The sequence below is a fragment of the Chaetodon trifascialis genome, chromosome 2 (assembly GCF_039877785.1).
Source record: "Chaetodon trifascialis isolate fChaTrf1 chromosome 2, fChaTrf1.hap1, whole genome shotgun sequence".
NCBI classification, from domain to species: domain Eukaryota; kingdom Metazoa; phylum Chordata; class Actinopteri; order Chaetodontiformes; family Chaetodontidae; genus Chaetodon; species Chaetodon trifascialis.
The window spans coordinates 7707666-7735072 of record NC_092057.1 but is presented as its reverse complement, the minus strand read 5'-3'; the positions used below and the strand labels follow the sequence as shown (position 1 = coordinate 7735072).

Below are 27407 nucleotides of genomic sequence, written 5' to 3'. Positions count from 1 at the left end.
GTTCATGTGAACATCACAGTGTGACGAACAGCTGGTTCCCTGAACGCATCAGTAAACAACCAACACTGCAGAGGACAGACCGTTCTTCACCAGCCAAAACGGCCAAAAGTATGTGGACACCCATCACTGCACTGTGCTGTAAGTCAGTGTTGAACATCTTGTTCCAAATCCACGGACATGAGCCTGCCGCCTCCGCTCCCTCTGTTTTCTGATGCCACGAGTTCTTCCACCGCAAACTGACCCCGCGAGAAGGCGCCGGTCACCACATCCTCACCTGCCGTCCGTTGCCCTTTGAGGCCTGCAGGCTGCAGCGTCCCAGGCTGCCGTTGGGCGTGGTGCCGCAGCTGCTGATGATCTGCAGCTGCTTTTCGGCGCGGTCCGCTCGGTCCAGCAGCTCCTCGATGAACTGCTGCAGCCGCACTTTGGCGTTGGCTTCGCGTGCCGCCGTCTCCTGGAGGAACTGGTCGATCTGGGCAACTTCCCTGCGGGCAGAGAGAGGGACGGCAACGTTAACGGGACATTTTCAAACTCAGAGGTGCACTCGCTTCTAGCTTATTTGCACATCCGACAAAGCTGACACGTGCAGCTTGGACGGCTGCGTGTTAAAGAAATGGTCCTGATGTGACTGCAGGACTCTCATTCTGCCCTTTCTGCATGGCGACAGCGCACACAGAGGGCAGCTGACAGAGATAAATATGCTATACAAACACAAAGGGAGAGAGAGAGGAGAGGAACAGAGGGTGAGAGAGCAGCTGGATATTTATACAAGCGCAGGCACAGCAGGCCAAGTTCCCATCATTTTAAGGGACAGCGTGTTACTCAGATGCAGAAGCAAACAAACCAGGAATTCAGACAGTGTTCGCGCTGTCTGCAGCCTGCTCGGCACACACACAACGTTTCCACGCCGTGATTTCGTTCAGTGTCATCTGATCCGATCGTCTGCTGATGGAGAGACCTCAACATTCACACGTGATTAGTCAGATCACATTGAGGCAATGTGTTTAAGCTCAGACTTATATAAGCAGTCCCTGATGTCAATCAGCGCCTCTGCATTGATGAGAACCGGCTTTGACTTGGTCAAATTATCCTGAAGGAAAAAGTTTGACCAAAAAATGAAGTCATTAGAGATCATTGTTCTGAAAGCTGCCACAATTAATAAAAAACACAGAAATTCAAAGAGATGCAGAGAAATTTCAGCTGACTGAGTCTCATCTCGTCTGTCCTCGCACGCTCTGCTCATCCTTTAAACCTGCAGTGTCCCACTATTGGCCACTGGGGGGCAGCAGAAACAAGTTGTGAGCACAATGCTGACATATTGTTTCTTAAAGGTAAAACATTTCTTCATTAAAAGGGCTAAAAATGTTTCCACCTGTGTTACGTATTCTCTTGTTCACATTTTGTTCAAAACCAGAAAAATCTGTCATATTACTCAAGGTTTCATTTGTCAGTAGCCTTCATCACATCGCCTTCCAGGGAAACACGTGAAACAGGAAGTGAGGAAGGACGTCTGTGAACGTGAATTAAACTCTAATGTCTCATCTATGAACATGATTTCTACATGATTCATGTCAGAATTTCATTGCCGATGCTGGTTTAACAATGAGGACAGCAACTCCCATGATCCCCTGCTAGCTCACAGCGTCATTAAGCTACATGTTCTGTTCCTGTTTTGATGGAGAGGGAGGCAGAAATGATGCTTATTAACACATCCAGCAGCAACAGAGCAGCACTACCACTCGTTTGTTGTCATGTCTGTGGCCACCTGATTAACTTAAGGCACCCTCTTCACCCTCTTTTTAGCTCTCTTTTTGCTCTCCCGAGGGAAATATGTGGCTCTTTAGCTGCTTGATGCTCCACTATGTTCAGCAGCTCACCCCCCCCAGCCCCCCGCGTCTGCCTGCAGTTCGGTGCTGAGCAGGCCGAGCACAGTGGGCTTTTAGAGCTTTTTTCGCCGTTAAAAGCTGCCCGCTGCGGCTGAAAACGATGCGATGAGAGCGGTGAGAGCGAAGCGGAACAGTTAAACAATGAGCTGAAACTTGCCATAAAGCTCTGTAAAGCTGAGGGGAGCTGCAGCTTCAGGTGAAAAATGACTGTCATTATGTGAGAGCTGCGACTGCTTCGGTACGACCTGCAGTCCAGAACTCACAGATATTATAAAATGAGATAAATGAGAGCAGCCTCACATCTGAGAATCTAGTACGGGCTTTTCTGCTTCACACAGACTCACAACTAATTGATTATCCAACCTGACTGACAAATTAACATCCAAACCTTCTCGTACCTGAATATCTCGCCCCCACCCGGCCAAACATCCCCATCCTCCTCCTAACGAACTTTTTCTTGTAGAGCTGTCCCCTCTTGGGACCTCTATAATCCCCCGAAGCTGCAGACATCTTCCAGGCCTGCTCTGTTTTTTCTTTATGTCTCTGTTCGTGTCCTCGTAAACATCCTGAGCCTCGACTGTCTACGCGACGCAGCCAGGAGAGCTTAACAAGACGATTCAGACATCTGACCTTGACAAAGCCAAAGGAACCATTAAAACGTTCAGACCGTCACCGCAGGCAGGGAATGGGGACATAAAATCCGCGTCCTTCCAGCTTAAATAGGTTTGTCCTCAAGGAATAAAGCAAGCCGCTCATCAGGACGGATACTTTATGTCCAACTAACGTCAAACATTCACTACTATTAACATTATAGGATCCAGAATCCATCCCAAGGCACAAAGAGTGAGTTTTCTCGAAATGGGGGCATTCTCAGATAAAAATAGCCCGGCGTCTGGCACAGTTAACTTTTCTCATCCTCAGGCAAAGAGTACAAAAATATGACTCCAAAATTAGTCAAGGTGTTTGACCGTCGCGGAGAAACGAAGCACATGTGCAATCCAATCTGTGAGCAAACAATCAGCAAATGAAGTGACTCAACTTCTCTTCTGGGATCAGTCCGGTGTCTCCTGGTAATCACACATAATGTAATATAACATGATTTTTATCTGCTTTGGCCACAAACAGCTGGCTGTAAGAGGCTGTTGACTGACTCCCTGCTGGAGACTAAACGTCTCACTGTGGAAATGGACATAAACTGTCTCAGCTCCAAGCTCTTCCATCCATCTCATCCCCCTCAAACGATAAACTCTGCTGTGAGCTCCTGGAAAAGGAAAGGGGGATTCTGACATCACGCCCACGCGTCAGACAGATTACATGAACAGGGACAAAGTAAAGGTCCAGGCTGTGAACACGACACTGACACTGAGATCAGCTCCTCGTTGTTCAGCTGTTATGCAAACGTACGAGCAAACAGCTGTTTATCTACAGACAGACAGAGAGCAACAAACGCTTCAGATCACCTGGTGAACTCCAATATTCGCTCTGCTTTTAGCTCTGCTTTGGTCTCCACCAGCTCCTCCGGGAAACATCCATCGTCACCCGCTGGTGACTGCTGAAGGGAACTGCAGAGTGGATAGAGCGTCCAGGTTTGAACACTGAGGACAGTGCAGAAGAGCCTTAAGAGCAGGCTTAAGATAATATTCACTGGTTGCAAAAAGACATGTATCTTATGAGAAAATGATCCCACTTCTCATTTCATTTACTACCTCAGTAGTTTCCTAATTAGCTTCTGGTCTCAATCGCTAGTTTGAGGTCTAAATTATGGTCCCATTTAGAGTAAAATACATGATGACGCTTGGTTAGCGCGTGGCTAACTTGTGATTCTCCGCAGCTCCACCCTCCCATCCAAATGCGGTCACTTCTGGCTGCAGAAACCCAAAATGGCGACGGGCACAAAGCCAGACTGGAGGTTTCAAAGCGGCGCTCCAGAAGCCGAAGTTAATGATGAGTTTACACTTTCTCTTTTCATGCTGAGTGCAGCTTTAACTCACCGTCATCCACTTCACACATATATCTGCACCTCTCAGGCCTCTATTTTTCTTTTTAATTCCTGGGAAGAAATCTAATTTGGGCTTCAATGTTTGTATATTTCCTGTTTATTGCTAATTTCCCTTGTGTGTGAAATGTGCTACACAAATAAACCTGCCTTGCTTAAAGTAAGGGAAGGAACGAAGGATGGTCGAACTTGGCGCTGATGAGAAAATTATATGCTTTCTGCAATACATGCACAGGATTAGCTTTGGTAAATAATCAGATTTAGATGGAGAATCTGCTGAAAATTTGCAGAAATTAAAAATCAGACCTCTACACGTATAACCCTCTGACTTTTCCCACCTGCCACCTGCAGAAGTTCTCTGATGACTCTCATCGTCGGCCTCATCACAGATGGGGACGACAGGTCATACAGAGGACGCACTCAGGACTTTGTGGACTGGTGCCAGCAGAGCCACCTCCTGATTAATGCTGGAAAAACCAAGGAGCTGGTTGTGGACTCCGCACTCTCCCCCATCACCAGTGAACATCCAGTACCTGGGTGTTCATCTGAACAACAAACTGGACTGGACTAATAACACCACTGCACTTTATAAAAAAGGACAGAGCAGACTCTATCTGCTCAGGAGGCTGAGGTCTTTCGGGGTGCGGGGGGCACTCCTGAAGACCTTCTATGACTCTGCTGGGGAAGCAACATCACAACAGCCGACAGGAAGAGGCTGGACAAACTCATCAGGAAGGCCAGCTCTGTCCTGGGATGCCCTCTGGAACAGGTGGAGGAGGTGGGGGGAAAGGAGGATGACAGCCAAGCTGTCCTCCATGACAGTCAATGACTCCCACCCCCTCCAACACACACTCACTGCACTGAGGAGCTCCATCAGTGACAGGATGCTACATCCAAAGTGTGTGAAGGAGCGGTATCGCAGGTCATTCCTTCCTGCAGCCGTCAGACTACACAACAAAAACTGCTCAAGTAACCTGTGAATTATCTGTGAAATAATCAATAACAATCATCTGTGCAATGCAAATAGTATTTAAAATTTCTTAAGACGATGTTTATTTTTTATTCCACTCTTTTGTAAATACCTTTTGCTTTTACTCCGCTTCATTGGTGCTGCTGTAACTGGAATTTCCCCTTGCGGGACGAATAAAGGGATATTGAATTGAATTGAATTGAATTGAATTGAATTGAATTGAATTGAATTGAATTGAATTGAATTGAATTGAATTGAATTGAATTGAACTGAATTGAATTGAATTGAATTGAATTGAACTACCACGCAACAATTTTTAGGCACTTTTTGGTGAACTGCTGTAGTGATGAGGCTTGTGAGGCCATTGTGCACATCCAAAAAGATGCAGTGAACATGAAGGAAGGCAGACGTGCTGAGGTCAAAATAACATGCATTAGCCACTGATTCATCCGACCGTATTTGATGCATTTCACAACCAATGAGCCCAAGTATCATTTATTTTGATTTAATGATTGAGGCTGTAGCTAATGTATGATTAAGTGCCCTGAAGCGAAAGTTTTGCTCCAATTATTCAAGTAGATGAATGGAGAACAATGAGCTGAGCACTGTTTTCACTTCAGCCTCCCACATAATAACATATAGCTATCTCATTGCTGCTAATGGAGCAGCTGTGCGAGGTTTGCACGCACTCTTAGGCTGTTTGTGTTGTGGCTCGTGAGCTGTAATGCATCTGGAATTTGTCTTAATTATTCAACTGTGTGAGATTTTTGTTGTTGCAGGAGACAGATCCCATGAGGAGGAGCATGCTGGAAGCGGCACAGGAAAGCCTTCGGTTCTGCACGGACGCAGCGGACCGCCTGGCAGCTCGAGCACTCATCCTCACAGAGAGGGAATCAGGAATTTGATCAAGAGACGGCGATAGATATGTTGGAGGGTGGGCGGGGGGGGGGGGAGAGACGGAAAAAAATATATCTTCACTAGATCCCACGAGACATGCAGGCAGAAAGGAGGAGAAAAATAGAGGACTGGAGCTGATAAAAGCCCACGAAGACGAGGGAACGGGGAGAAAACACTGCAGCAACAGACAGCTAACAGAAAATCTGCAGTCATGTGGAAGCAGAGGGTGCAGGAGCTTTGACGGGGGGGGGTGGGATGTGGCTGCTTCCTGTTGTCAATCTCGATTTGAACACACACACACTCGGATGTACACACCTCGCTGTGACGGCGTGACTCGCTCCGACACCTCGGAAATAAAGCCTCAAGGTGACAAACACGCCCGCCTGTTTACCCGGACGCCGGGGCAGCTCGAAGGCGGGCCGCCATCTTTTCTGGTTGATGAACAGGCAGGTTGTTCGTTCGGGGTACGATTGGGAGAAAATGACTCGCCGCTGGATCGACGGTGTCCTCATAACACCGATTCATGATGGTGGGTGAGGGGAAACCGTCCGCCATCGTTTGGTGACAGCGCCTCTCTCTGTTTCCATCTCACACACACACACACTGAACATCCACACACACACTTCATGCGTTGTGCTTTCTTGCTGATGGTTCGGTGAGAAGATTGACGCCATTCTTACATGTAGCTGGAGCGAGTAGCCTGTTAGCTTAGCATAAAAACTGGATAAACGCCTGGCTCTGTCCAAAGGTAACAACATCCACCTGCCAACACCTCCAAAGCTCATAAGAGTGATAATAAAAGCTCATAAATCCCAAATATTTATTTAAGTAACTTAGAAACACTGTTGGCTTTGCACAGAATCACCTGAAGCTCTTTATTTTTCAACATTAAAATGTCCAATTTAGTACATATCTTGTCTATTCTCTTTAAATTGTATGAACGTCTCTGTAAAGAGCAGTTTCTCACTTCTGCTCTCCCACACGTCGGTTCTTTAAAACACCTCTAACTCACACTCTGATGGAAACACTATCAAATGAAGCTGAAACCTGCTCCTCCACACAGCCTGATAGAGCTTTATGGCACCTTTCAGCTCATCATTTGGCCGTCTGGCCCCCCGACTCGCTCTGCTCCCATCGCATCGTTTTCATCAAAAAAAGCCATAAAACTCCACTGTAGACCAGCGGCTCAGCACCACACAGCTGACACACTGGGAGCTGAACACAGTGGAGCATTCAGCAGCCAAAGAGTCAAATACTTCCCTCGGGATTTGGTGGAGACCAAAAATGGAGCTAAAAGTGAATAATGGACTTGAAACTCATCTCCAAATGAATGATGACGCTGCTCTGTAACTGATGGATGTGAAAGCAGCCAAGTGGCCAAAAAAATCAGCGGTTACAGGTTTAAATATGATCATCATCATATCATCATCCACCTGCTGGCTTCACTCCACCACCACCAGCAGCATCTAGACTCCTGGGGGATCCAGTTTTATCTCCCATCTTTGGTTTGTTACAACACAATTGATCCGTCTGGATTGAATTCTATACACGAGCAGAGCTCTGATGCAAACAATGAGCCTCGCTAAATGTGAGCATGAACAGTGATGCACAACAGCTGAGATACGATCAATACCTCTGATCAAAAAGAGCACTGCGGAGCGCTGGTACTGGTCCCAGCTGCTTCCACACATGACTCTGGAGGAAGTGGCTTGTTTGCCTGATGTGCATTTAACATCCGAGCTCTTGGAAACAGAACGTAAGTTTAGGGCTTGAGAAACTGTAAACAACAATCGGAGCTACGTTTTCACATCAAATGAATGAAAATGGGCTCCAATAAATTTCCACTGCTCCTGCCTGTGCTCAGAGAAATAATGACTGGCTAAGTCGGCCATGTTTCATTTCCCTCCCTCTTAACTGCCATAACAAGCAGTCGAGTCCAGCGAAGACATCCAGCTGTAAGAGACATGATTAATAAGGAATGATCTTCTGAAGGATTCTGTTTAAATGTTAATTACAATCACTGGTCAGCCTCCTTTCACAGTTGTCATCATCTCTGGACATTAATTCAAAATCATGCCTCATTAATATTTAAGAGCCGAGATGATTGACTGAAAGGGCCGCGCGAGGAAGACGAGGCCGCTGCATGAATGCGAGCTTCCCGCGCAGCGACAAAGGACGGCCGCCGTGCGTCGTTCTGTGGTGACGCCCGGATCAAATAGTATGTTTTTTTGCAGCGGGATTCATTGTGTCATCGTGTCATAATGTCACACATTTGTATGCATTACACACAAAGAGGAAGGCAGCGTGAGGAGGTGTGCAGAGAGCGTGGCTCCATGAGAGGAGCTGTGACACGGGGAGGATGAAAGGCTGCAGAAAGGGAGGATGAAAGCCATGCAGGCTGAAATGGACCGTTTTCAAAAGCGTGACTGGTTTCCCAAGAAACCACTAATCCAGGTCTCGGCTCTGATCAGCCGGGGGAAAGTAAATATTTTATTGCGGCCCGACCGATTCTCTCAAAACCTAAACTCCAATTACAAATCACAGATGGCTGAGTCACCGAGATACAACAGCGAGGAGACGATGTGCAGCGCTTCAACACGCATGACAGAAATTACAGGAGAAAAGGCCACCTGAAATTCAGCTGTCAGACTTTCAGAAACAGAACGAATCCGTCCTCAAACGCCTCTTTACAGCGACGGTTTGTGCTCTGTTTTCTGAAAAACATAAATTCAACTGAAAGATAACAGATAAAGAGTTGGGATTCAGAGAGTCTTTAAATACATTCAATGTCAGAAAATCTGGAAAAATGTCATTTTTAAGCTCCCAGAGGCCGTGGTGACGTATTCTGATAGGTTGTTTGCAGTCACATGACGTTAAATTCAGACGGAGGGCAGGAAGTGAAAACCACAATGGACGAGATGAAGGAAGGTTCTTCCTGTGCTGGTTTAGATGAAATTATGAGAGAAAGGTGCAAACAGAAAATCAGATCATATGTTGGATGTGAGTCATGACTTTTGTTATGAAGATGAGCGATTTTTTCGAGTCAGCAGATAAAACAACTAGCTGCTCATTCAGACGGCGTTCTGCTCGAGAAAAAAAAAGTTAAAGGTAAACAACTTTCCTGTTAGCGGTTGATCCACGACCTCGGTACCAAAGTTCTTCCGGGATGACTGTCGTTTGGTTTTTGCTTAGTTTTTATCATCCTGTGGATTAACGAGCAGCAAACGTTCAGCGTCGTGGTGTTGAATGTTGACGTTTACGTTACGGTTGTTTGCTACGTTAACCGCTCGCTAAGGTCCAATGAAACGCCACTAAAGACGAGGATCGTCTCTAAACAAGACAGAGTATGTTATTTACATTCAGATGTCTTATGTGAAAACGTTAACGCTGATTGAACAAGTGTTTGTCGTGTTGTCGCGCAGACGGTTAACAAGCCATTTTTTCCGTCTTTTTCTGTCCATTTCTTGCATTTTTCATAAAAGCTCCTTGTGTTTTTTTGTTTGACTGATTTGAGCGACCGTAAATGATGCAAAACATCGTCATTTTAAGTGCTTCCTATGAGAAAAATCACTTCCTGCCCTCCATCTGCAGTTTTCATCGAAAGAGTGACGTCATCTGCAAACAACCTGTTGCTTTATCAGACCACCAGTCCAAAACTCTGAGATATCCAGTTTACAGCGAGAAGCAGAAAATCTGGTAACATGGTGACTGTTTCTGACCATCGGCCGTTAATGATTAGGCTCAGCGTGTCAGACTTGTGTAAGACAAACAGGAGTTTCATCGGATGCAGGCGAGCAGCTCTCATTCAGCTCTCTGACGGCTCGTCAGCTCAGACACAGAGGACGACTCCCGACAGCACTGTCTCAGTATCAGGTTTCCATTGAAGAGCCACACACACACCGACACTGAACCCAGCACATCCCCGAGCGCCTCACACTCCCATAATCAGAGTCTGTCTGCCATCAGTGCAGTGTGCCGCGGCTACTTCAACCTTTCATGTCAGTCTTAACGAAATGAGAGCGAGGAGAGACGTGTCCACTGAAAGCGAAGCATCCGTCCAGCTTCCTGTGCGTTCAGAGCGTCTCATCCAGCCTCAAGGACACGCGTCACTTTCCTCCATCTAATGACAGATGTGAGCAGCCCTCCGCTCATAAATCCTGCTCTCAATGAGGGCTAACTTCCACACTCTGCAATCTGGGTTATCTAATACCACGTCGAGCCCTTTCTTGTTATAAGCCACTTTATATCGCTGCTGGAGATCTGAATGCAGCGTCTACATGCGTGTGTTCAGTCCACGAAGAGCATAACTCTCTCTAAGCCGGTCTTATTAGAGCTCATATTGGCCATTATAGCCTTAATCCATCTGACTGCAGACATGTAATCACAGAAAATGAGTAACGTTTCAGATGTAAGGAAGTAATTGTGCAGACTTGTACCGCGATGCTTCGACATATTCTGAGGTACTTTTATAATATTAAAAGTCACATTTGAATCGAAACACAGAGACTTGATTAAATCTGTCTTTTTGTCCAAAGCGTCCACATTCTTAGATGTGCTGCAGATCTTGTTCTTACTCCTGTCATTGCAAAGCCGTCAGAGGTCCTGCCGTGCTAATGCTACACGCTCCTCTCTTTCTGACGCCGGCGTTAATGAGGCGACTTCGCTTTGCATTCAAGGCGGCCGCCGAGTGGAAAAACGAGCTTGTTTTTTTAGGAAGACACAGTGACAGCGGAGAGCAGGACTCCTCAGCGCTCTGTGGCGCCTTCAGAGGCTTCAGCCTCCCCGTGCTGCACAGGGCAGCGCTCTATCAGAGCTGGTTGTTGGAATAAATCAAGCCTGAGGGCTGAGGCCTCCTGCAGCAGCCGTGTGTGTGCTGAATATGATATGAAACCCTGACAGGAGCTTTCTCTGCGCCGCTCTCAGAGATCACCAACACCTGCTCCCTCTGCTGAAGCCCCTGCACTGTTTGCACATCACGAGGCCACAATACACATCACAACACAACACAGCAAAACACAACACATCACAACAGAACACATCACAACAGAACACATCACAACACAACACAACACAGCAAAACACAACACATCACAACAGAACACATCACAACACAACACATCACAACACAACACAACACAACACAACACAACACAACACAACACAGCAAAACACAGCAAAACACAACACATCACAACAGAACACATCACAACAGAACACATCACAACAGAACACATCACAACAGAACACATCAGAACACAACACATCACATCACAACACAACACAACACATCACAACACAACACAACACAACACAACACATCACATCACAACACAACACAACACAACACATCACAACACAACACAACACAACACATCACAACACAACACAACACATCACAACACAACACAACACAACACATCACAACACATCACAACACAACACAACACATCACAACACAACACAACACAACACATCACAACACAACACAACACAACACAACACAACACAACACAACACAACACAACACAACACAACACAAGCCCACACAGCAAGGCCAAAACCTACAGCTACAAAATCACCACAATGATCACACGAAACTGAAAAACCCCAAAACAATTAATGAAATAGAAATGGTTACAGACTCAAATGGAAAGCAAACCACACACAGATTTGTGTATTTTCTATGCTTCATGTTTCAGTTAGTGTCTAATAATGCAGCACAGTATTGTCTTATTTGGTACATATTTCATTTTGAAGTAATAGTCCTCCGTCCATCCTTTGCCTCACGTGTCTTGAACAAATCAGTGACTGGATGTTCCAAAATAAAACCAAAATCTTTGGACTCAAACAGGAACGATGAGAAGTGACATTAAAAACCACAGACCAGACCAGAAGTCTGAGACATGAGTGGTCTCAGACTGCTTACTGTCCCCAGACTAAACCTGGGGGAGCAGCGTTCAGTTTTCATGCACCTGGAACAAACTCCAGGTGTGCTCCAGCTCTCACTTCCTTTATTCCACCTTTATTTTACCTGTCGTATTTCACTGTATCTTATTTTGTTGTTGAAAGGTGAGAATACCTTTACCGTGACGCACCTGACAACACAGAATCCTGCATGATGTTTAAATGTTAAATTATCTCCATGACATGACTGTTTAATAAATCTCAAACAATCGTTGCTGTAATGTGTCTCAATGATGTCAAAAGATAATAAAACTGAGAAAAGCAGCAAATCAGCATAATTGAGAAGCCGGGACACTGACATGTCTTAAATTACTAATTAATAACTCGAACAGTTGTCAAATATGAATTTGCTGATGTTTCAGGGCTGAAGGACTGGATTTCAAACACTGCACAGGTGTGAATGACGCTGGATGAACCGCCTGTTCAGCTTTTCCCACGAGAGCATTGAAGGACCGGCGGCTGATAGCGTGGCTGCTCCTGGAGCTCAGAGCCGCGTCCTCCTGCAGGAGCGCTCCAGGACGCCGGCCGTCACCTCCGTTAATGAGACGGATCACAGCCTGAAGTGTAGTACCGTAATTTCTGGACTATAAGCCGCTACTTTTTTCACACGCTTTGAACCCTGCGCACTATACAACGAAGCGGCTAATCTATAGATTTTTATGGGCTAACGGCCTCCAGGGGGCGCTCTAGCAGGAGACGCAAGAGCAAGACAGGCGGGTGGAAGAGATAATTCACCGAGGAAGACGCTAGTTTGATTGTGTTTCCTAGTAGGCTAACAGGCTACGGCTGGTTGTGTTTTTTAACCAGCCGTGTTACTGCACTTTAACTGTTGTTTTACTGCCGTGTTACTGCACGCTTACTGTCGTTTTACTCCTGTGCTACTGTCGAGTTACTGCCGTGTTACAGACACTATTTGGAAAAAAAAACATTTATTTACGGTAATTAAAAATTAAAAAAATCTTTCTGTGTAAATATCTCATGTTACAACGTGGGCACCTGCGGCTTATAGACAAGTGCGGCCTATATATGTACACACCTTTTTTTCTTTCTAAATTTAGTTGGTGCGGCTTATATTCAGGTGCGCTCAATAGTCCGGAAATTACGGTATTTAATGTTACCGACAAGATCAAAGTTAATGAGAGAGACCTCTTCAAATGATCTACTGGACAATAATAAGAATAATTTAGCAACTGTAATAATTTAACAGCCACTGAATAAACCTCGCCGTATGTCATTAAGCAGCCATTAATAACTGGAAAGATGAGGAAATATTCCACATACTCGTGTGACAGACACAGGACGAGGCTGTTTTCCTGATGGGAGTGAATCTGCAGCAGACACGATGGAGATAACGTCGCACCATTTTTCATTTCTCCTCAGGCTCCACGTTTCTGCTGATTACAGCTGCTCTCGTTTATTCCGGCTGCTATTAAACACTTAACAGCCGCGCTTGAGGAGCTGTTGTTCATCCAGTCTGACTGCAGTGTGCTGCGATGTGTATCTTCATGTTTTTCCAGAGTGCTTTTCTGTGTTTGCTTGTTTGTGAATGAATTTTGCCACAAACTAAACACTGAGATTATAATGAAGTGGACCTGAGGCGCTCTCTGTGCTTCAGAATGATTTACAGCATTTTGAGAGCAGAATAAATCATCAGGCCGGTGTCATGTTTTTCCAGCTCGTAGGAGTTTCCTCCGGTTGCATAGCAACGCACGGCGAGGTGACTCTCGTTTTCAGCTTTGACTCCGCTCGTGTGCATCGTGATGCTCCTTGAAGGAGTTTCACAGCCTCTCCGGAGTCACTCGTGAGCATCAAAGGTTTCCAGAAAGTCAGCTCGGCGTATGAGCGGCCATGTTTGAGCCAATGAGCTGCTCCGTGTCTGAACCGCTGCTGAGTCATCATCTGAGCTCAGCATTCACCGACCGTGACGCTCTTTTTCCACCTCAGACGACTCCGTGTTTCAGGGTCTGAATGAGCTACTGTTTGACTGCCAGCTTCTCCTCAGAGAGACAGAGACAGAAAACCTGTGTGTGTGCGTGTGTGTGCATGTGTGTGTGCGTGTGTGTGTGTGTGGGCAGTTTAAGAATATGACCCTCCCAGTCTGATGCTGGCAGGTTTGGGAAACATGGCCACAGGGACTAAAGAGAAGAAAAGCAAACTTTCACTGCAAGTTAACTTCTATCATGAATCCAGCTGTCTGTGTTTGGCTTCTGGGGAGTGATGGCGGGTATTGATCGCAGATAAGCAGCAGGTTAATGGATAATGAAAACGGCTCTTAAGCCTTTTTTCATACTGGAGAAAAAGCCCACAAAGATCTGGCTTTTGTCTTCAGTGGGAGAGGGCACAAAGAGCATTTCTGCTCTGCAGTCATCGGGTATTTACGCTGCGTTCAACTGTTAGCTGTTCTGGTGCGTCAAACATGAAACACCAAGAAAAAAACAAGTTGCTAATTGTGGTGTAAAAGTGGTATCAGCTGCTGCTGCACACAGTGTACCTTTACCTTTGTGACATTTGTTGGTTGGTAAATGGCACATTCACACACACACACACACACACACACACACACACACACACACACACACACACACACACACACACACACACACACACACACACACACACACAGTGCTGTGATATGCGCAGCTGTGTGTTAGTGGTGAGATTAGAGGCCTTGCGTTTCTGCGTCTCTGACCTTCTGTTGACACTCAGGCCTGATAAAGAAGCCGAAGAGAAGCGATAAACAGCGAGAGGAAGACAGAAAGACGAGGCCGGCCTTCCTGTCAGATAAAGACGTGGAGCGGACTTTAATATGATCCTCGAATGACACGTTAACAAAGGTGGAAAGCAGAGAGCTCGTGTTCGTGTTTGCAGAGGCTTTGAAATGGCTTCATCTTCTACATCTTTAAAAAGCTTCCTCTGACACCTTTACGAGGCTTTCAGAGAACAAATCAGATGCTTCAGCTAACATTAAATCTGTTCCACTGCTTTTTCCAGACCTTCCTTTTCCCACTAGACTCTTAATGTGCCTCATAATTCGCTTTCGTAAAACACTTGTGATCAATCACAAATGAGAAGCTGTGCTCTTCCGTGCATTTTTAAAACCCTGATCAGTGAGAGGAAACAGGTAAACCATTCGATTTCTCTTCAGTGGGAAACAGCTCGCATGTTTCTACCCTGTGCAAACTAAAGATAGCATCGCTGTTTGGAGCACACCACAAATCACTCTGGGATGCATTTCAATCAGAGCTCTGAAAATCAGAAACACAAAGCCTGGTCGCTCTTTGTGCCACGTTGTGGGAGAGCTCCAAATTCATCACATTCAGAGCCAGCGGGAACTTGCATCACCACGCTGTGATTTCTGCCCAAGTGCTCCTTCTATTTCCAGCTAGCTCATGAAGCAACATGGCAGCTTCATGGAGGCGCGGGCCCGAGAGGGAGGCGGCCGGCCCAGCTGCTCCCGCCCGGCTCCCCGTTCGGCAGGAGCAGCTAAGCAGCCCTGGAGGGCGCCGGTGTGTGGACACAGCAGAGGGACAGATGCTGACCACATCTGGTGGGCGGACACGCCGGAGAATTACACCATCAGCAGAGAGGCAGAGGTGAAGGAGAGGAGGCGTGAGTGTCCGCACGGACGACGGTGTGTTTTATAAAAGCAGCAGAAAGGAACGCTTAAGCGCTATCTGGACCGAGGCCAGCGACTCGTTCCACCACAGGCCATGTGGAGCGTAACCTCAGAGTAAACAGAGAGATGACCGACCAGCAGGCGGACAACGAGCGATCAGACAGAGGTGGTGTGTGAGCGATATTCTGTGGACACACTGAAAATCAGAGCTGCAGCTAAAGATTATCTTCATCATCGTTTCAGGTCAGGTCGCTTGTTTTGTCCAGCAAACTATCGACAATATCAAACTTATTATCACTGAAGACAACGAGCACATTTTAGAGACCAAGATCAGTGACTGTGTTCCATTGTTGATAAATTAAGAGGATCACTTACTGCTGCTTGTGATTGAGCTCCTCCTCCTTGTTCACCAGGTCCTGTTTGAGGCTGGCGAGCATCTCCACCGAGACGTCCACCTGCCGGGACAGCTCGGAGGCCTTGTCCTCCAGGTCTTGCTTCTCCTGGCTCAGCCGCTCGCTCTCCTGCTTGGCCCGCTCCAGCTCAGAGCTCTTCCTCTCCAGCTCCGCCTGCAGCCGGCCGACACGGGCCGCTATTTTCTGCTCCACCTGCAAGACGAGAGCGTTTGAGCTGCCTAATGTCCACAGCAGAGTCTGGAGCGTAACAGGGTACGCTAATGAGGCCATTCACTGAGCAATTAACACATTAGTTAACACAGATTTCAGTCAGCAAACGTCTTCACATGTCCATGTTTTGCATGCACATCTTACATCATTAGTGGTCTTACACTCATTTTGGTCAGCGAATAATTTCCTGACTGCAGCTCCAAATGTGTTTTTCCCACTTCAGCTCCACTGGACTGATTTGGACTGACTGAGGTTCATGTTCAGGGTCTTTTCTGTGCTGTGCAGTGACCCACCTGCAGAAATCAACACGCCGTTCAGATCTTGATGTGTGAGAACTTTCAAAGCTGCACGAACATTTCAGGAAATGCTGAAAATATCTGAAATGTGAAATGAAACGTGTGCACCACTGACGGATTAAGCATTGACTCTGAAGGTAACCGTCGAATTTGGGATGCATTTATTAATCTACAACCACGACATGAGCAGTTTCTCCAACAACATGTTCGCTCTGATGAGTTTGCTGTTTGCTCCAACCACCAGGGGGTGCTGAAGTGAGAAAAACACGAGCTTCTCTGAGGTAAAGCTCAGTAAAATCATTTTGAACTTCCTTTCACTTCGACCTTGTACATACAGAACACAGTATCAGTCACATACAGAGTTTGTGTCCAGCTGTGTGTTAAACTTTCATTTACCTCTTCAGAAAGCTTCTCCAGCCTTTCATCCAGCTCCAGCCGCTCGAACGCCCGCGCCTTCAGCCGGGCCAGGCCTTCCTCGTAGGCCGCCTCTACCGCGCTGGCCGCGACATTGGCGGCCACTGCTACAGCTGTGCTGGGGTTTCCGTGGGGACCTGGGTCTGCGGACGTCATGGCTTTCTTCATGAAAATCTCCCCCAGGGGAAACTCCACATTGGGGATATACCTGGCTGCAGTGTTGGAGTTGGCTGGGGTTAAACTCAGGTCGTCCGCACAAGGAAGCTCACGGCACGGGAAGCGGCGCTCCTTCAAAGCTGAAGGCCGGAGGGGCTCGAAGGGGTCGTTGTTGTTGGCGGGTGTGAGGAGAGCTCCCTCGGCCACTAGAGGCAGCAGAGCAGCGGCATCACACACACTGTTGGATTTGGAGAGGACGTAGAGGGTCTCGTACGTGTGGTTGTACTCCAGGTGGGCGCGTAAGGACGACAGGCTTCGGAAGCGCTTGTGCTCCCCGCAGCGAGGACAGCGGTAGGGAAGGTCCAGAGAGGCCATGCCGTGCAGTAACCGCCGGAGGAGAGGGGGCGCTCACGCGGCACAACAGCGGTGCCAGTATGAGGGCACGGAGGTCAAACGCCTGACGGTTCCTCTCATGGTGAAAACGGGGCGACTACCGCAAGTCAGTAGTAGGAGCAATGGAGGAGCCCAGCTCAGTCACATGACCGCACATGGTGGAAGCATTTGCTTTATCTTTCATGGCTCCTCTGCCTGACGTCCTAGAAACACAGCAAGAAAATCCACGTCAGTTCAAGTGTTGTAAACTGTGAATTTATACAAAGAGTCTCAGTAAATATCCTCCTATGAGGCCGAAAAGCAGAAAAAGTGGACAACTGACGTGCAGTGTGTGCAGCTCTCACACAGCAGAAACATGATCGCTGTCAGTGACGCAGCAGCGATCGCAGCCGGCCGTCTGACCTCCCTCAGCACCAATATTGATCTTTAAGTTTAGTCATCAAGAAACGTGAAGCCTGTATTTCTCTAAGGGTTAAAAGGCAAACTCCTGCACTTGTACCCTGAAACACTCAGGAAGACTCGGGGAAGAGTGGGGAGAAGGAAATGGCTCCATTAGCGAGAGTGCTGTTAGCGCCAACATCCATCTTCCAGTCTGAAGCCCACGAGGTCAGCCGGACAATACTCCAAGTCCTTCACAAGAGCATCTGATAACTCAGTCTAACAATCCAGCCTTTGCCTCTGCAGCTCCCTGTCAGCTTTAAATGCTGGTTATACTTTAAATAACAGAAACTGAAGGAAGGCATGGGCCAATTATTTACACACCAACAATGAAATAAAGACAAAACATGTCTGAATAACTACGAAGCTTGAGTTCAGACTGGTGTCTGGTGGCAGAAATATTTTAAAAATACTTAATCTTTTAAATCATGATATGAGTTATCATTTCTATCTGCAGCTTGGATGCTGAGCAGAGTCAAGCTGCTGCATGAACATTGCATCACTGTGTTTATCTAATTACCCAGCGCTTTACGCCCCTGGTGAAATAAAAATTAAGCACGCCAACCTCCGTTAATTCCCGTCCATCAGGTCCTCTAATTAGAGCGCGATTCTCTGATCAAGTTGAAAAATATTCAGCCAGATCTTCAGGTCTGCCTCAGAAAACAGGTTTGTTCACGTTACAGAATCCTGAGAATCTGTAACTCGAGGTTACTCTTCACACTTTATTTCACTGGACAGCAGCTTTCTATTCTGATTCAAACAAAGCCATTTTGAGAACAGGTTCTTTCTACTTACACAGGAAGTGTTTTATCAGGACTGAGATATAATGTCAGAGAGTCACGTCTTGTCATGTGGCCTTGATTATTTCTAGCATGAACGGTCTGTCCATAAAGCTCCTATGTCACGTTTAGCGCCGGTCCGCCCAAAGAACGAAGGTCCTAACAGCCAATGCTGTTAAATATTAAACACACCTCATCCAACAAGTTATAGCATTACAGTAATGTGCCTTTTTGAAAAAGATCAGCCACCCAGTGGGTATGTTAAAGCCCTGAACTTGGATTGGCGTGCAGCGTGGTCTGCATATCAAGTGCAGGCCGTGCAGCAGAGTGGGCACAGTCTGCGTCTCAGACTCTTAACTGCGGCGTTGCACAACAATCCAAGGCTGAAGCAGAACTTTCTGCAGCAGTGATTAACGAGAGGAGCGGTGGGCACAGACGCTGGCGGTGTAATCACAACTCACAGATGCGGGCCGTTCTTCACAGAGGGCTTATACACTGGAAATCCCCCGAAGTCACTGAGACTGTTATTAGACGTCTGGTGAGGCTGGAGCAGGGAGTGTGCTGGCAAGCCGTGCCCACTTATTAAAGAAGGAGGATCTCACAGAGGCAGTCACTACACTGCAGACAGCAGGCGTTCCCATCTGCTTAAGATTACTAAGAGAGGTATTTAACCAGGCAGGAAATGGAGGGAAGTGAGGCTGTTTGGTAGCCACATGTCACATCCTGCCAATGGAGCTCAGCTGAGACGTCCCTGAGGACTGCCTTTAATGTCGTGGTGTGATTAGTGAAGAGTGGACGTGTGTGGAGCACATGGGACGGCTTCCTTCATCTCTACCAGAACTGAAGAGTCGTACACAAACGTGCAGCATCTACTGCGGCAGCGAGGCTGGTTATTGAGCTTTGGTGAGGAAGGCTGAAAGTGAGCAGATGGATAATCAATCATTTATTTGTTCTGTGAAATGTCAAAAAAAGCCACAACTTCCACACGATTATCTAAATAGTTGAAGTTATCGATCGACTAATTGATTATTTGACTTTTCTTGACCAAAAACATCCTTATAAAAACATGCAGCAGTCTGCAGCAACCAATCAAAAGCGGGGTCAGATCACAAGCATCTGAGACAAAGACAGAATCGACAATGAAAACACGCATGAAATGAGACAAACGAAGAAGAGAAGTTTAAGTTTGGGATGGAGGCGACACATCATACACAACGTTAGGCAAGACCTGGTTTGATGCTGACTTCATCACCTAAGCACCTAACACTTAACTTAACTTAACTTAACTTGACTTAACTTAACTTAACTTAACTTAACTTAACGTTTTAAGTGCCAACTGACAAGCTGTGAGACTCAACACTGATCAGACACACAAGAGCTTCTTTAAGTGACGGCGGCTGGATGCAAAACAGGAAACTCTCAGTGCTTCTTCGTCACTGATCAGAAGCACATCTGCCACAAACCCGGGGCCACACTTTGTGTCGCGGCTCTATTTTGGGATGCAAACATGTACAGAAGGTCTCTGTAATAGCGACTCTACAGAGCAGCCACCTGGTGCTGTGGAGAGACATCACACAGAGGGTGGCACAGAATTTAGCATATTTAAAAACATCTTTAATGCTTTTAATGCAAGCGTGGAGAAATACTGCATGACGACTGATGTTAAATGCTGGATTTATCTTTGCTTGCATTCGATTGGACTGACTGGAACACACAGTCATTAGTAAAGATCTGAATACTGCTTCATACTGCAGCAGACCACAGCCCTGACTGGCATGACAAGCCATTAGAAACATCGCCCTAATTGGCTGTTTTATTTCAGTTTCTTGAGCAACCTTAATGTACAGACCTTTAATGGAAAGCTACTTTTTGAAGGCTCCTTGCCAGGAAACAATCTCATTTTCATTGTCTGTCAATCGCGTGAAGCTTTCAGACGGTCAAACAAGGCATTAAAGTCAGTCCAGAACGAACGAGGACCCGGGCTTCGATTTGATCACGGCTCCTGACAACAAGGTCACGAGTGAGAGCGAAGGTATCGGGACTGAAAGGCTCTTTATGTAACGCTGTTTACATGTTTACAGGGCATAAACCTGAAGTCGAGGCCGGAGGCTGCCAACTCCCATTTCTGTGGTTCTGCACATAAAGTCGGGAGGGAGTCACAGGAGAGTATCCTCAAACTGACAGAGGGGATAAAGATAAAGAAAGGTGACAGCAAAGAGTTTTACAAGCGGTAAAGGAGTCATGAGAGCTGTGAAATAAGTTTAAAATCCTTTCAGCTCCTTTGTGGTCTGCTGCTCAAGAGCAGAGCTGGGAAATACAACAATGCGATCGCACATTAAAGGCACCACTAGTGGCGGTGTGGAGCCCCGTTTGGTTAGAATCTGCCGCACGTGCACGAGGACGCACGTTCGAACGCAGTCATGCATCAACAAAAGCCACGAAGAAGACGGCTGACGAGCGAGCGAGCGCGAATGTAAACGACGAAGGTTTCAAAGTCTTCCTCTGCAAAGGAAACGCACTCAGCACATTCATTAGAGATTTCATTTAATGGTGAGTGAGACTGAACGAAACAGCAGAGACCTCCTTTAACTTTCAGGATAATTGATCGTTTTACAAAATCCTGTTTCATCATTTGAAGTGAGCTAAATCACTTTGATCAGTTTGACTTTTTCTATGGCGTTTCATTTAGTTTTCCATTCTTTGATATTTACTGACACTTGAATGAGACAGACACTGATCACCAGTCGCTGCTAATGCTGCTAATGGCTAAGCTAGCACCTTGCATGGCAGCTCCAGTGCTAACAGTGTGCGCTAGCTTCCATAGTGTTAGTAGCATGTGTCTTTATGTCTCACATTAATGTCACAGGATTGAATCTTTGATGCTTTTTATCTGAAATCAGAACAGACACACATCCGTACGCTCCATCTTCCCACATTACTGCATCGTCTAATCTTAAGCACTGCAGGTACGTGGTCACTTGCTAACGGTTTGTGTACACAGCAGTATTTAAGCAGTTTTAATTAGGAGTCACGGGACGCTCCGGTGCATTGTACCTGCTGTGCTGCTGCGTCCAGCACGGCAGCATTTTATCTGCTAAAGAGCAGAAGACAGACGCTAACACCAGTAACATCTGTTTCAAACCACAAGCTCTGCAGATCCACGCTGCTAAATATTTTAATATTTCACTCCAACACTCAAGCTCAACCATCCCAGCGGGCGATCCTTCTCTGACTCAGCCTGTCCAAGGTCGTTGTCTTTTTAAGCGTCTTTCACTCGGCGCAGTCTTCGTCTTAAAGCCAAGTTTTTCTCACAGTCAAAAAGTGGAAAGCACAGCTAACTGACCGGCTGTCTCCTGGAGCTCTATGTGCTTGAATGCTGCATGTGATCATTTGGTATTCTGTGATTCATTCCTGATTTATCAGATCGAAGCAGGTTTTTAGTTCTCTGTAACGTCCTTTGACATAGACTTGTCTAAAAGGGGGACATTACGTAAATTAACTTGGATGCTCTGGAGAACTGCTAGCACTGTAAAAAAGACGTAGGTCGAACAACATCGAGGTTTTGGTTTTAATGTTTCTCTTTGGTTTGAGTGCAGCTTGTTTCTTTAAACCACTGTGAATACAGATGGTTTGGCCTTGTTTTCAAAGACCATCGCTTACTGAATGGAAGGAGATGATTGCTGAAAATGTTCCAGATAAGTTTGGCATTACTTGAACTAGATCACTGTCGGCAGTGTCGGAGGCCTGAGGAGCTGATGACACGACTGTTACTGAAATGAAGAACAGCGTTAGCTCAGGCTCATCGCCGAAGTCCCACTTTAATTAGCTGACTGGCATCGGCTGCTACATTCATGCTTCACAATCATTGGCTGCTGTGTGGCCATCAGCTGACTTGGAACGGCCAGTCATGTTCATGCAGGTGTGCAGCGCGACACTGCTTCTCTGCTGATATGCTGATGCCATCGCTGTTCACTGCTGCACGGCCCAAACCCCCTCATGTGCTATATTTCTGCCATTGTTGGTTTAACAAAAACTTAACATCCCTTCATGTTTGTTAAGGGTTCGCTGATCAGATTCTTCCCACAAAGAGAGTCTTTTCTAAAATCTAGCTGTGCTTACATTTAAAAACAACAAGGCCTTCACATCATCAGGCTCAGCTGACATTACCAGAGGCACAGAGGAACAGTAACCCCATTTCAAACTCCTTACATGATCTGTGTTAGATCCAGTGGCCTACGCTGCAGTCACTGCAACAGAATCCTTAAACTCTGCACCATGTGCATAAAACATCAGCTGGCTCTCAGGCTACATTAATGACAGTCAGCTCTGAAGGATGAACATCAGCTACCAGCAAAATGTCACTCAGCTTCACGTGGTTTTGCTCTGTAGCTCTACCTTGCAGCCAGGTGAGATTTGTTCCCTGTGCTTCCTGATGAAGATCTGTTTCGCTTGGAGGTGTGAGGAGAGTGAGTCAAGGTGTATCACAACAGTCATGCCAGTCTCTTCTGCAAAGAGAAGCTGCAGCACTGACCTCCAATCAGCAGTTAGCTGCACGCTGCTGTACATAACGCTGGAGGTGCTGTATGAGAGGTGCGACACGAGCGTCGACCTACGCTTCGACAATGAGCCGTTTTCACCGCCGGTGCTGCTCTTGTGTAAAATGTGCTCCACCCACTCCCACATTTCTCACAGCCAATAAAATCATGAAACCACATCCAGACGAGCAAAACAACTGCAAGCAGCCAACATGGACGAGATCCCTGCAGAGCTTCGACCCGGACAGGCTGCACTGCAACATACAGACTCCTCTATGGACTGAAGGGAGGTGTAGGAAGGCTCCTCACGCCGTCTGCAGTCGGCTCTCACATAAGCATGTCAGAGTGAGATTTTTTGATGGGTCTCTGTCTCGTAGGCTTATCATCTCCTGACATTTGATTCTGTGACGCTGTATTTCCAGACAGCACTGTGATAAAACATGAACTGAAAGTTACTCCTGTAGTAATGTATCGAATGAAGTGGAGTGAGAACGATGTGACAATGTGAGGGTTCGCTCCAAGTGCAACTTCACCGTTTCTGTTCACTCTCACAACGTCTTTTTGGCCTCACCAGGCAGCTGTTTTCAGACACAGCTCTGTGCACTGCCAGTTAGCGACTAGCTGGTGAACGTTTGGTGGAGAATTTAACAGCGAGAGGGCTAGATCTTCCCCTCGAGAGCTGGTAGAGACCAAAAAGAGCTAAAGGAGAGTTGGTCCCAGCCGGCACCTGCTGAAGCAGCATTAATGCCACAGTGACACTGAACACAGAGAAAACTAAAGCTGCACAGCTCACACTGCAGCGACACCAAACCAGCGTCATTATTGGAGCCCAAGTCAGGACGAGGCCGAGATGGTGAGTGAGATGGATTGACTTAGACAGGCTCATTCTCCGGCTCACCGCTGTCTACTATTGATCCAAGCGGCTGCTCAGAGGAACAATTGTCCTCCTGTACACATCAATGCACATGAAGAGCATCCTGCTGTGATCGCTAACAGTGCCACATGTGTTCTGCAACACCGTCATTACCGTGATAAAAGTTTACACGCATTGAAAACAATGTGCGTTACTGTAGCTGTGATAACAGGCAGGTAGAGGGCAACGCATGTACTCACAGAACTGGAGTTACATCCAGTAACTACTATTTCCCTCTATAACGCTGAGGAAGAGGAGACTCATTAGATTAACTTGATGGAAACTCTGAGGTGATCTGTGCACACTCATCGCTTTACTGTCTCATTTGAAGCCAGTTAAACAACCAGAGCAGCAGCTTGGATGAGGGAAACCGTTATTTTTTCATGCTGTTTTTGTGTCGTCTCTCATAGCCACAGCTAACGTTAGCTCCACACTTCAAACTGCAGCACAAGCTCAGCTGGTTTGATGGTGTAGAGATGCCTAATTTTACCTTTTGTCTAACTTAGTTTATGCCTTCCAAAACACACAGGCCCAAAGCTCATTTTGATTCCTGTTTGGAGCCAATAAACACAAACTTTTAAGCATTTTTTCTACTTAACGTATGTCCCCTTAAAGAGGCAGAATCACGTCTTGAGTGGATTATCCCTTTTATTTTGGTAGCACTGTGATATATTACTGTCACTTCTCATTCAGTGACACTAATTGAAGCTGCTGGTGACTATGCATCTCATATATGCTCACACATTTGTCAGCTCCATCAAGGAATTTCTTATCCAATCAGAGCTGGAGAAGACACCGGGCTTCCTCAGTATCTCATATCCTCTTAAAAGAACACAAGTAAGCTCCTTATGTGTGTACGTTAAGCCTCCTGCGCTAGCCAAAACAAGGCTGGGGACGTAGCTTCTACAGAGGAGGTCTGTGGGAAATGATGCAGAAAATGGCCTCTGTGATTTGTGGCGGCGTTTCGCCCGTCTCTGAGGTCTTCTTATACTCATTAATCCTGAGCCTGCGCTGGTTTGATATTCAAGCTTCTGCTAGAGAAGTCAGACAATTAGTGCAGATTAATATTTCGACTGGGTGGACGTATGCCGCTCAGCCTGTCCATCATAAGGAATATGTTGTTATCTGATGGTTTGGAAACCTTTGAAACAATGAAGAAGAGTTAGTGAACGCCGATCTGTCATTGGCGTCACGAGTTGTCGTAAATGTCCTGCAGGCAGATTCCTGAGCCTGATCCTTGATCTGTGACTGATGGCTGGATGAACATCATTTTACTACAACAATAACAGAGACGCCTGAGCCAGCTGTGCATGGACACACTCAGTCGTCTCCTAACGAAAGTGAAAACCGAGACAGAGCCGTAAATTAATGATCAGCTTAAGAGAAAAACGGTCTGATCACATGAGAAAACTGACACTTACAGCATGAAAGTTTGAAGTTAGACACAAACCTGAAAGCTGGTTTGGACTTGTCAAGAGGAGAGAGCACTTTTATTTTGAAGGGGAAGGTTGGTAACATGTAGAGCTGAAACGATTAATCACGGCCAGAAAATTAACCAGAAACTAGTCTGATGTTTTTCGAAGAGGAAGAACTCAAACGCTCTGCGGTTCCTCCTTTTCTCTGTTTTATGTCTTTACATTATTCAATAAATGGTGAAAATAATCTGCAGTTTAATCAGTGAAGAAAATAAAGCCTCAAACCAAAACGTCCATGATCCTCCTGACTGTGTATCTGAACTCTGGCTCATTCCGTTCATCTGACCTCAGGCCAGCTGTTTTTTAATGAAACGTTTGCGACTGTTTGTCTTAGAGAGTCACGTTTTCAGCAGGAGCTGATGGGCTTGGACTGAGAGACGGATGTATGAAGTCAGAGAGTTTGGACAGAAAACTAACACACTGTTTGTTTTGGTGTTTCCAGAAACGTGGGATACGACCGGTCGGCCCTTTAAACGTGTACTTTAAATGAGTACCATCAGGGATGATCGATACAAGAGAACAACAGCCTCACAATGAGTAGAAAAGTAAACAAAAGCTTCTTACTGTCCCAAAACGGCACAAATACAACACTGTAAACACACATTCATATGTTTTCCAACAGGGGTGGATCTGTATCAGCTGTGGGATCATGGGTAATGAATATGGGATTCGGTGTAACAGCTCTGTGAGCCATGCACACACACACACTGAGCAGAAACACACATGCACACACACATACTGACACAGCAGCAGGAACATGAAATGCTAAAGACAACAGACAGTGAAATATTCTGCACCGGCATGAATTCCTGCCTCACATGTGATCAAACCATCTGCCTGCACCGACATTTACGCGACTGCTGAAACCTGCAGGAGCTCCATCTCACACTGCACGAGGAGGCCGTGTGGTCACACGGCGGGGTCACGGGCGTGAAGCGTGTGTGTGCGCGTTGTTTACTGCTGCAGTGCAGATACACAACAGACATGATCTTAACCGCTGACGGTTAAATCTGAGCTCATCCCATCAGACATCTTCTGCATGACTGCTCCAACTTCCCTCACATCTGATCCTGGCAGCACAGCAGTCTCTGCTCAGGCCCGCTGACTCTGAGTCAGATTCCTCATGCATTGCATTCACGTGACAGTCTCCCAAACTCCAGCAGCCCTGATGTTTGTCACCTCAGCAGTGTGCTGCTCAGGCAGAGTTTGAGGCGTCCCGTGGGAACTGTACTATGAGAGGGTGAATATTAGTCAGTCATGATTCTCTGGGACACTTTCCTCTTCAGTCCAATCGCATGAAGACTGCATGAGGGTCATAAATCCATGCATGTTAAGCTAAAATTGCATATGCAAAATTGCCGCATTCATACAGTACAATGAGCAGGCTACAGCTGCGTGTGCACTATCCAAACACACGCATTTAACTTGTAACAGTGCACATCTCAACGCAGCCATAACAGGTACAATGTCCCCGCGCGTCCAGGCCGAGCAGGCCGGCCAAAGTCTCCCCGCGGTCTGGAGAGCTGATCCGGGCTCTCGATGGACCACCGCCTGAGGATGTGACAGTAAACACTGACACATCCAGCCCTGGAAACACCCGTGATCCTCATATCTGCACTGCACATGGATCAATCGCACGCAGCATATCATGTGGGTGTGGACGAGCGGCATCACCGAAATGTCATCAGAGAGCCACGAACGCCACCGTAACGACTTAAAGCGCGGAGGGGCCCGCGGGCAGGTTAATTCACACCGATTCTCACGGCGTGAAGCGGGTTTTGTGCTGTTTTTTCCAGCAGCACTGGCTCATCGCTGCACCGGACTCCCCGACGCTGCAGAAATGTGTTGCAGCGGCGTCAATGAAGCGGTGACTGTAAACACGCACACGGCGACGCGACGCGGCCGAGAGAGCGCGGCTTCAAGCAAATCACACCAACGTTCGTCTCACTCACCTCCAAAGCTTCTCTCCATTTTTTCTCCAGCTTCAACCGAGGAACCGCTCCAGCCTTCACTGACGTCACGCAGCCCGTCTCTGCAGCAGAGAGCGGCAGGCCTGCAG

The 27407-nt window shown here is 46.7% G+C and overlaps 1 protein-coding gene across 1 annotated transcript in view; it reads right to left on the bottom strand.

Annotated features, from left to right (window-relative positions):
- The window catches only part of fbxo41 (F-box protein 41), a 49435-nt gene extending 22028 nt beyond the window's left edge, over positions 1-27407 (bottom strand). The window contains exons 1-4 of the mRNA XM_070973963.1: positions 27301-27407; positions 16642-17411; positions 15702-15931; positions 275-482 (exon numbers count right to left, since the gene is read on the bottom strand). Coding sequence (XP_070830064.1) covers positions 275-482; positions 15702-15931; positions 16642-17190 — 987 coding nt within the window. The 5' untranslated portion in view covers positions 17191-17411; positions 27301-27407. The remainder of the gene's footprint in view (positions 1-274; positions 483-15701; positions 15932-16641; positions 17412-27300) is intronic.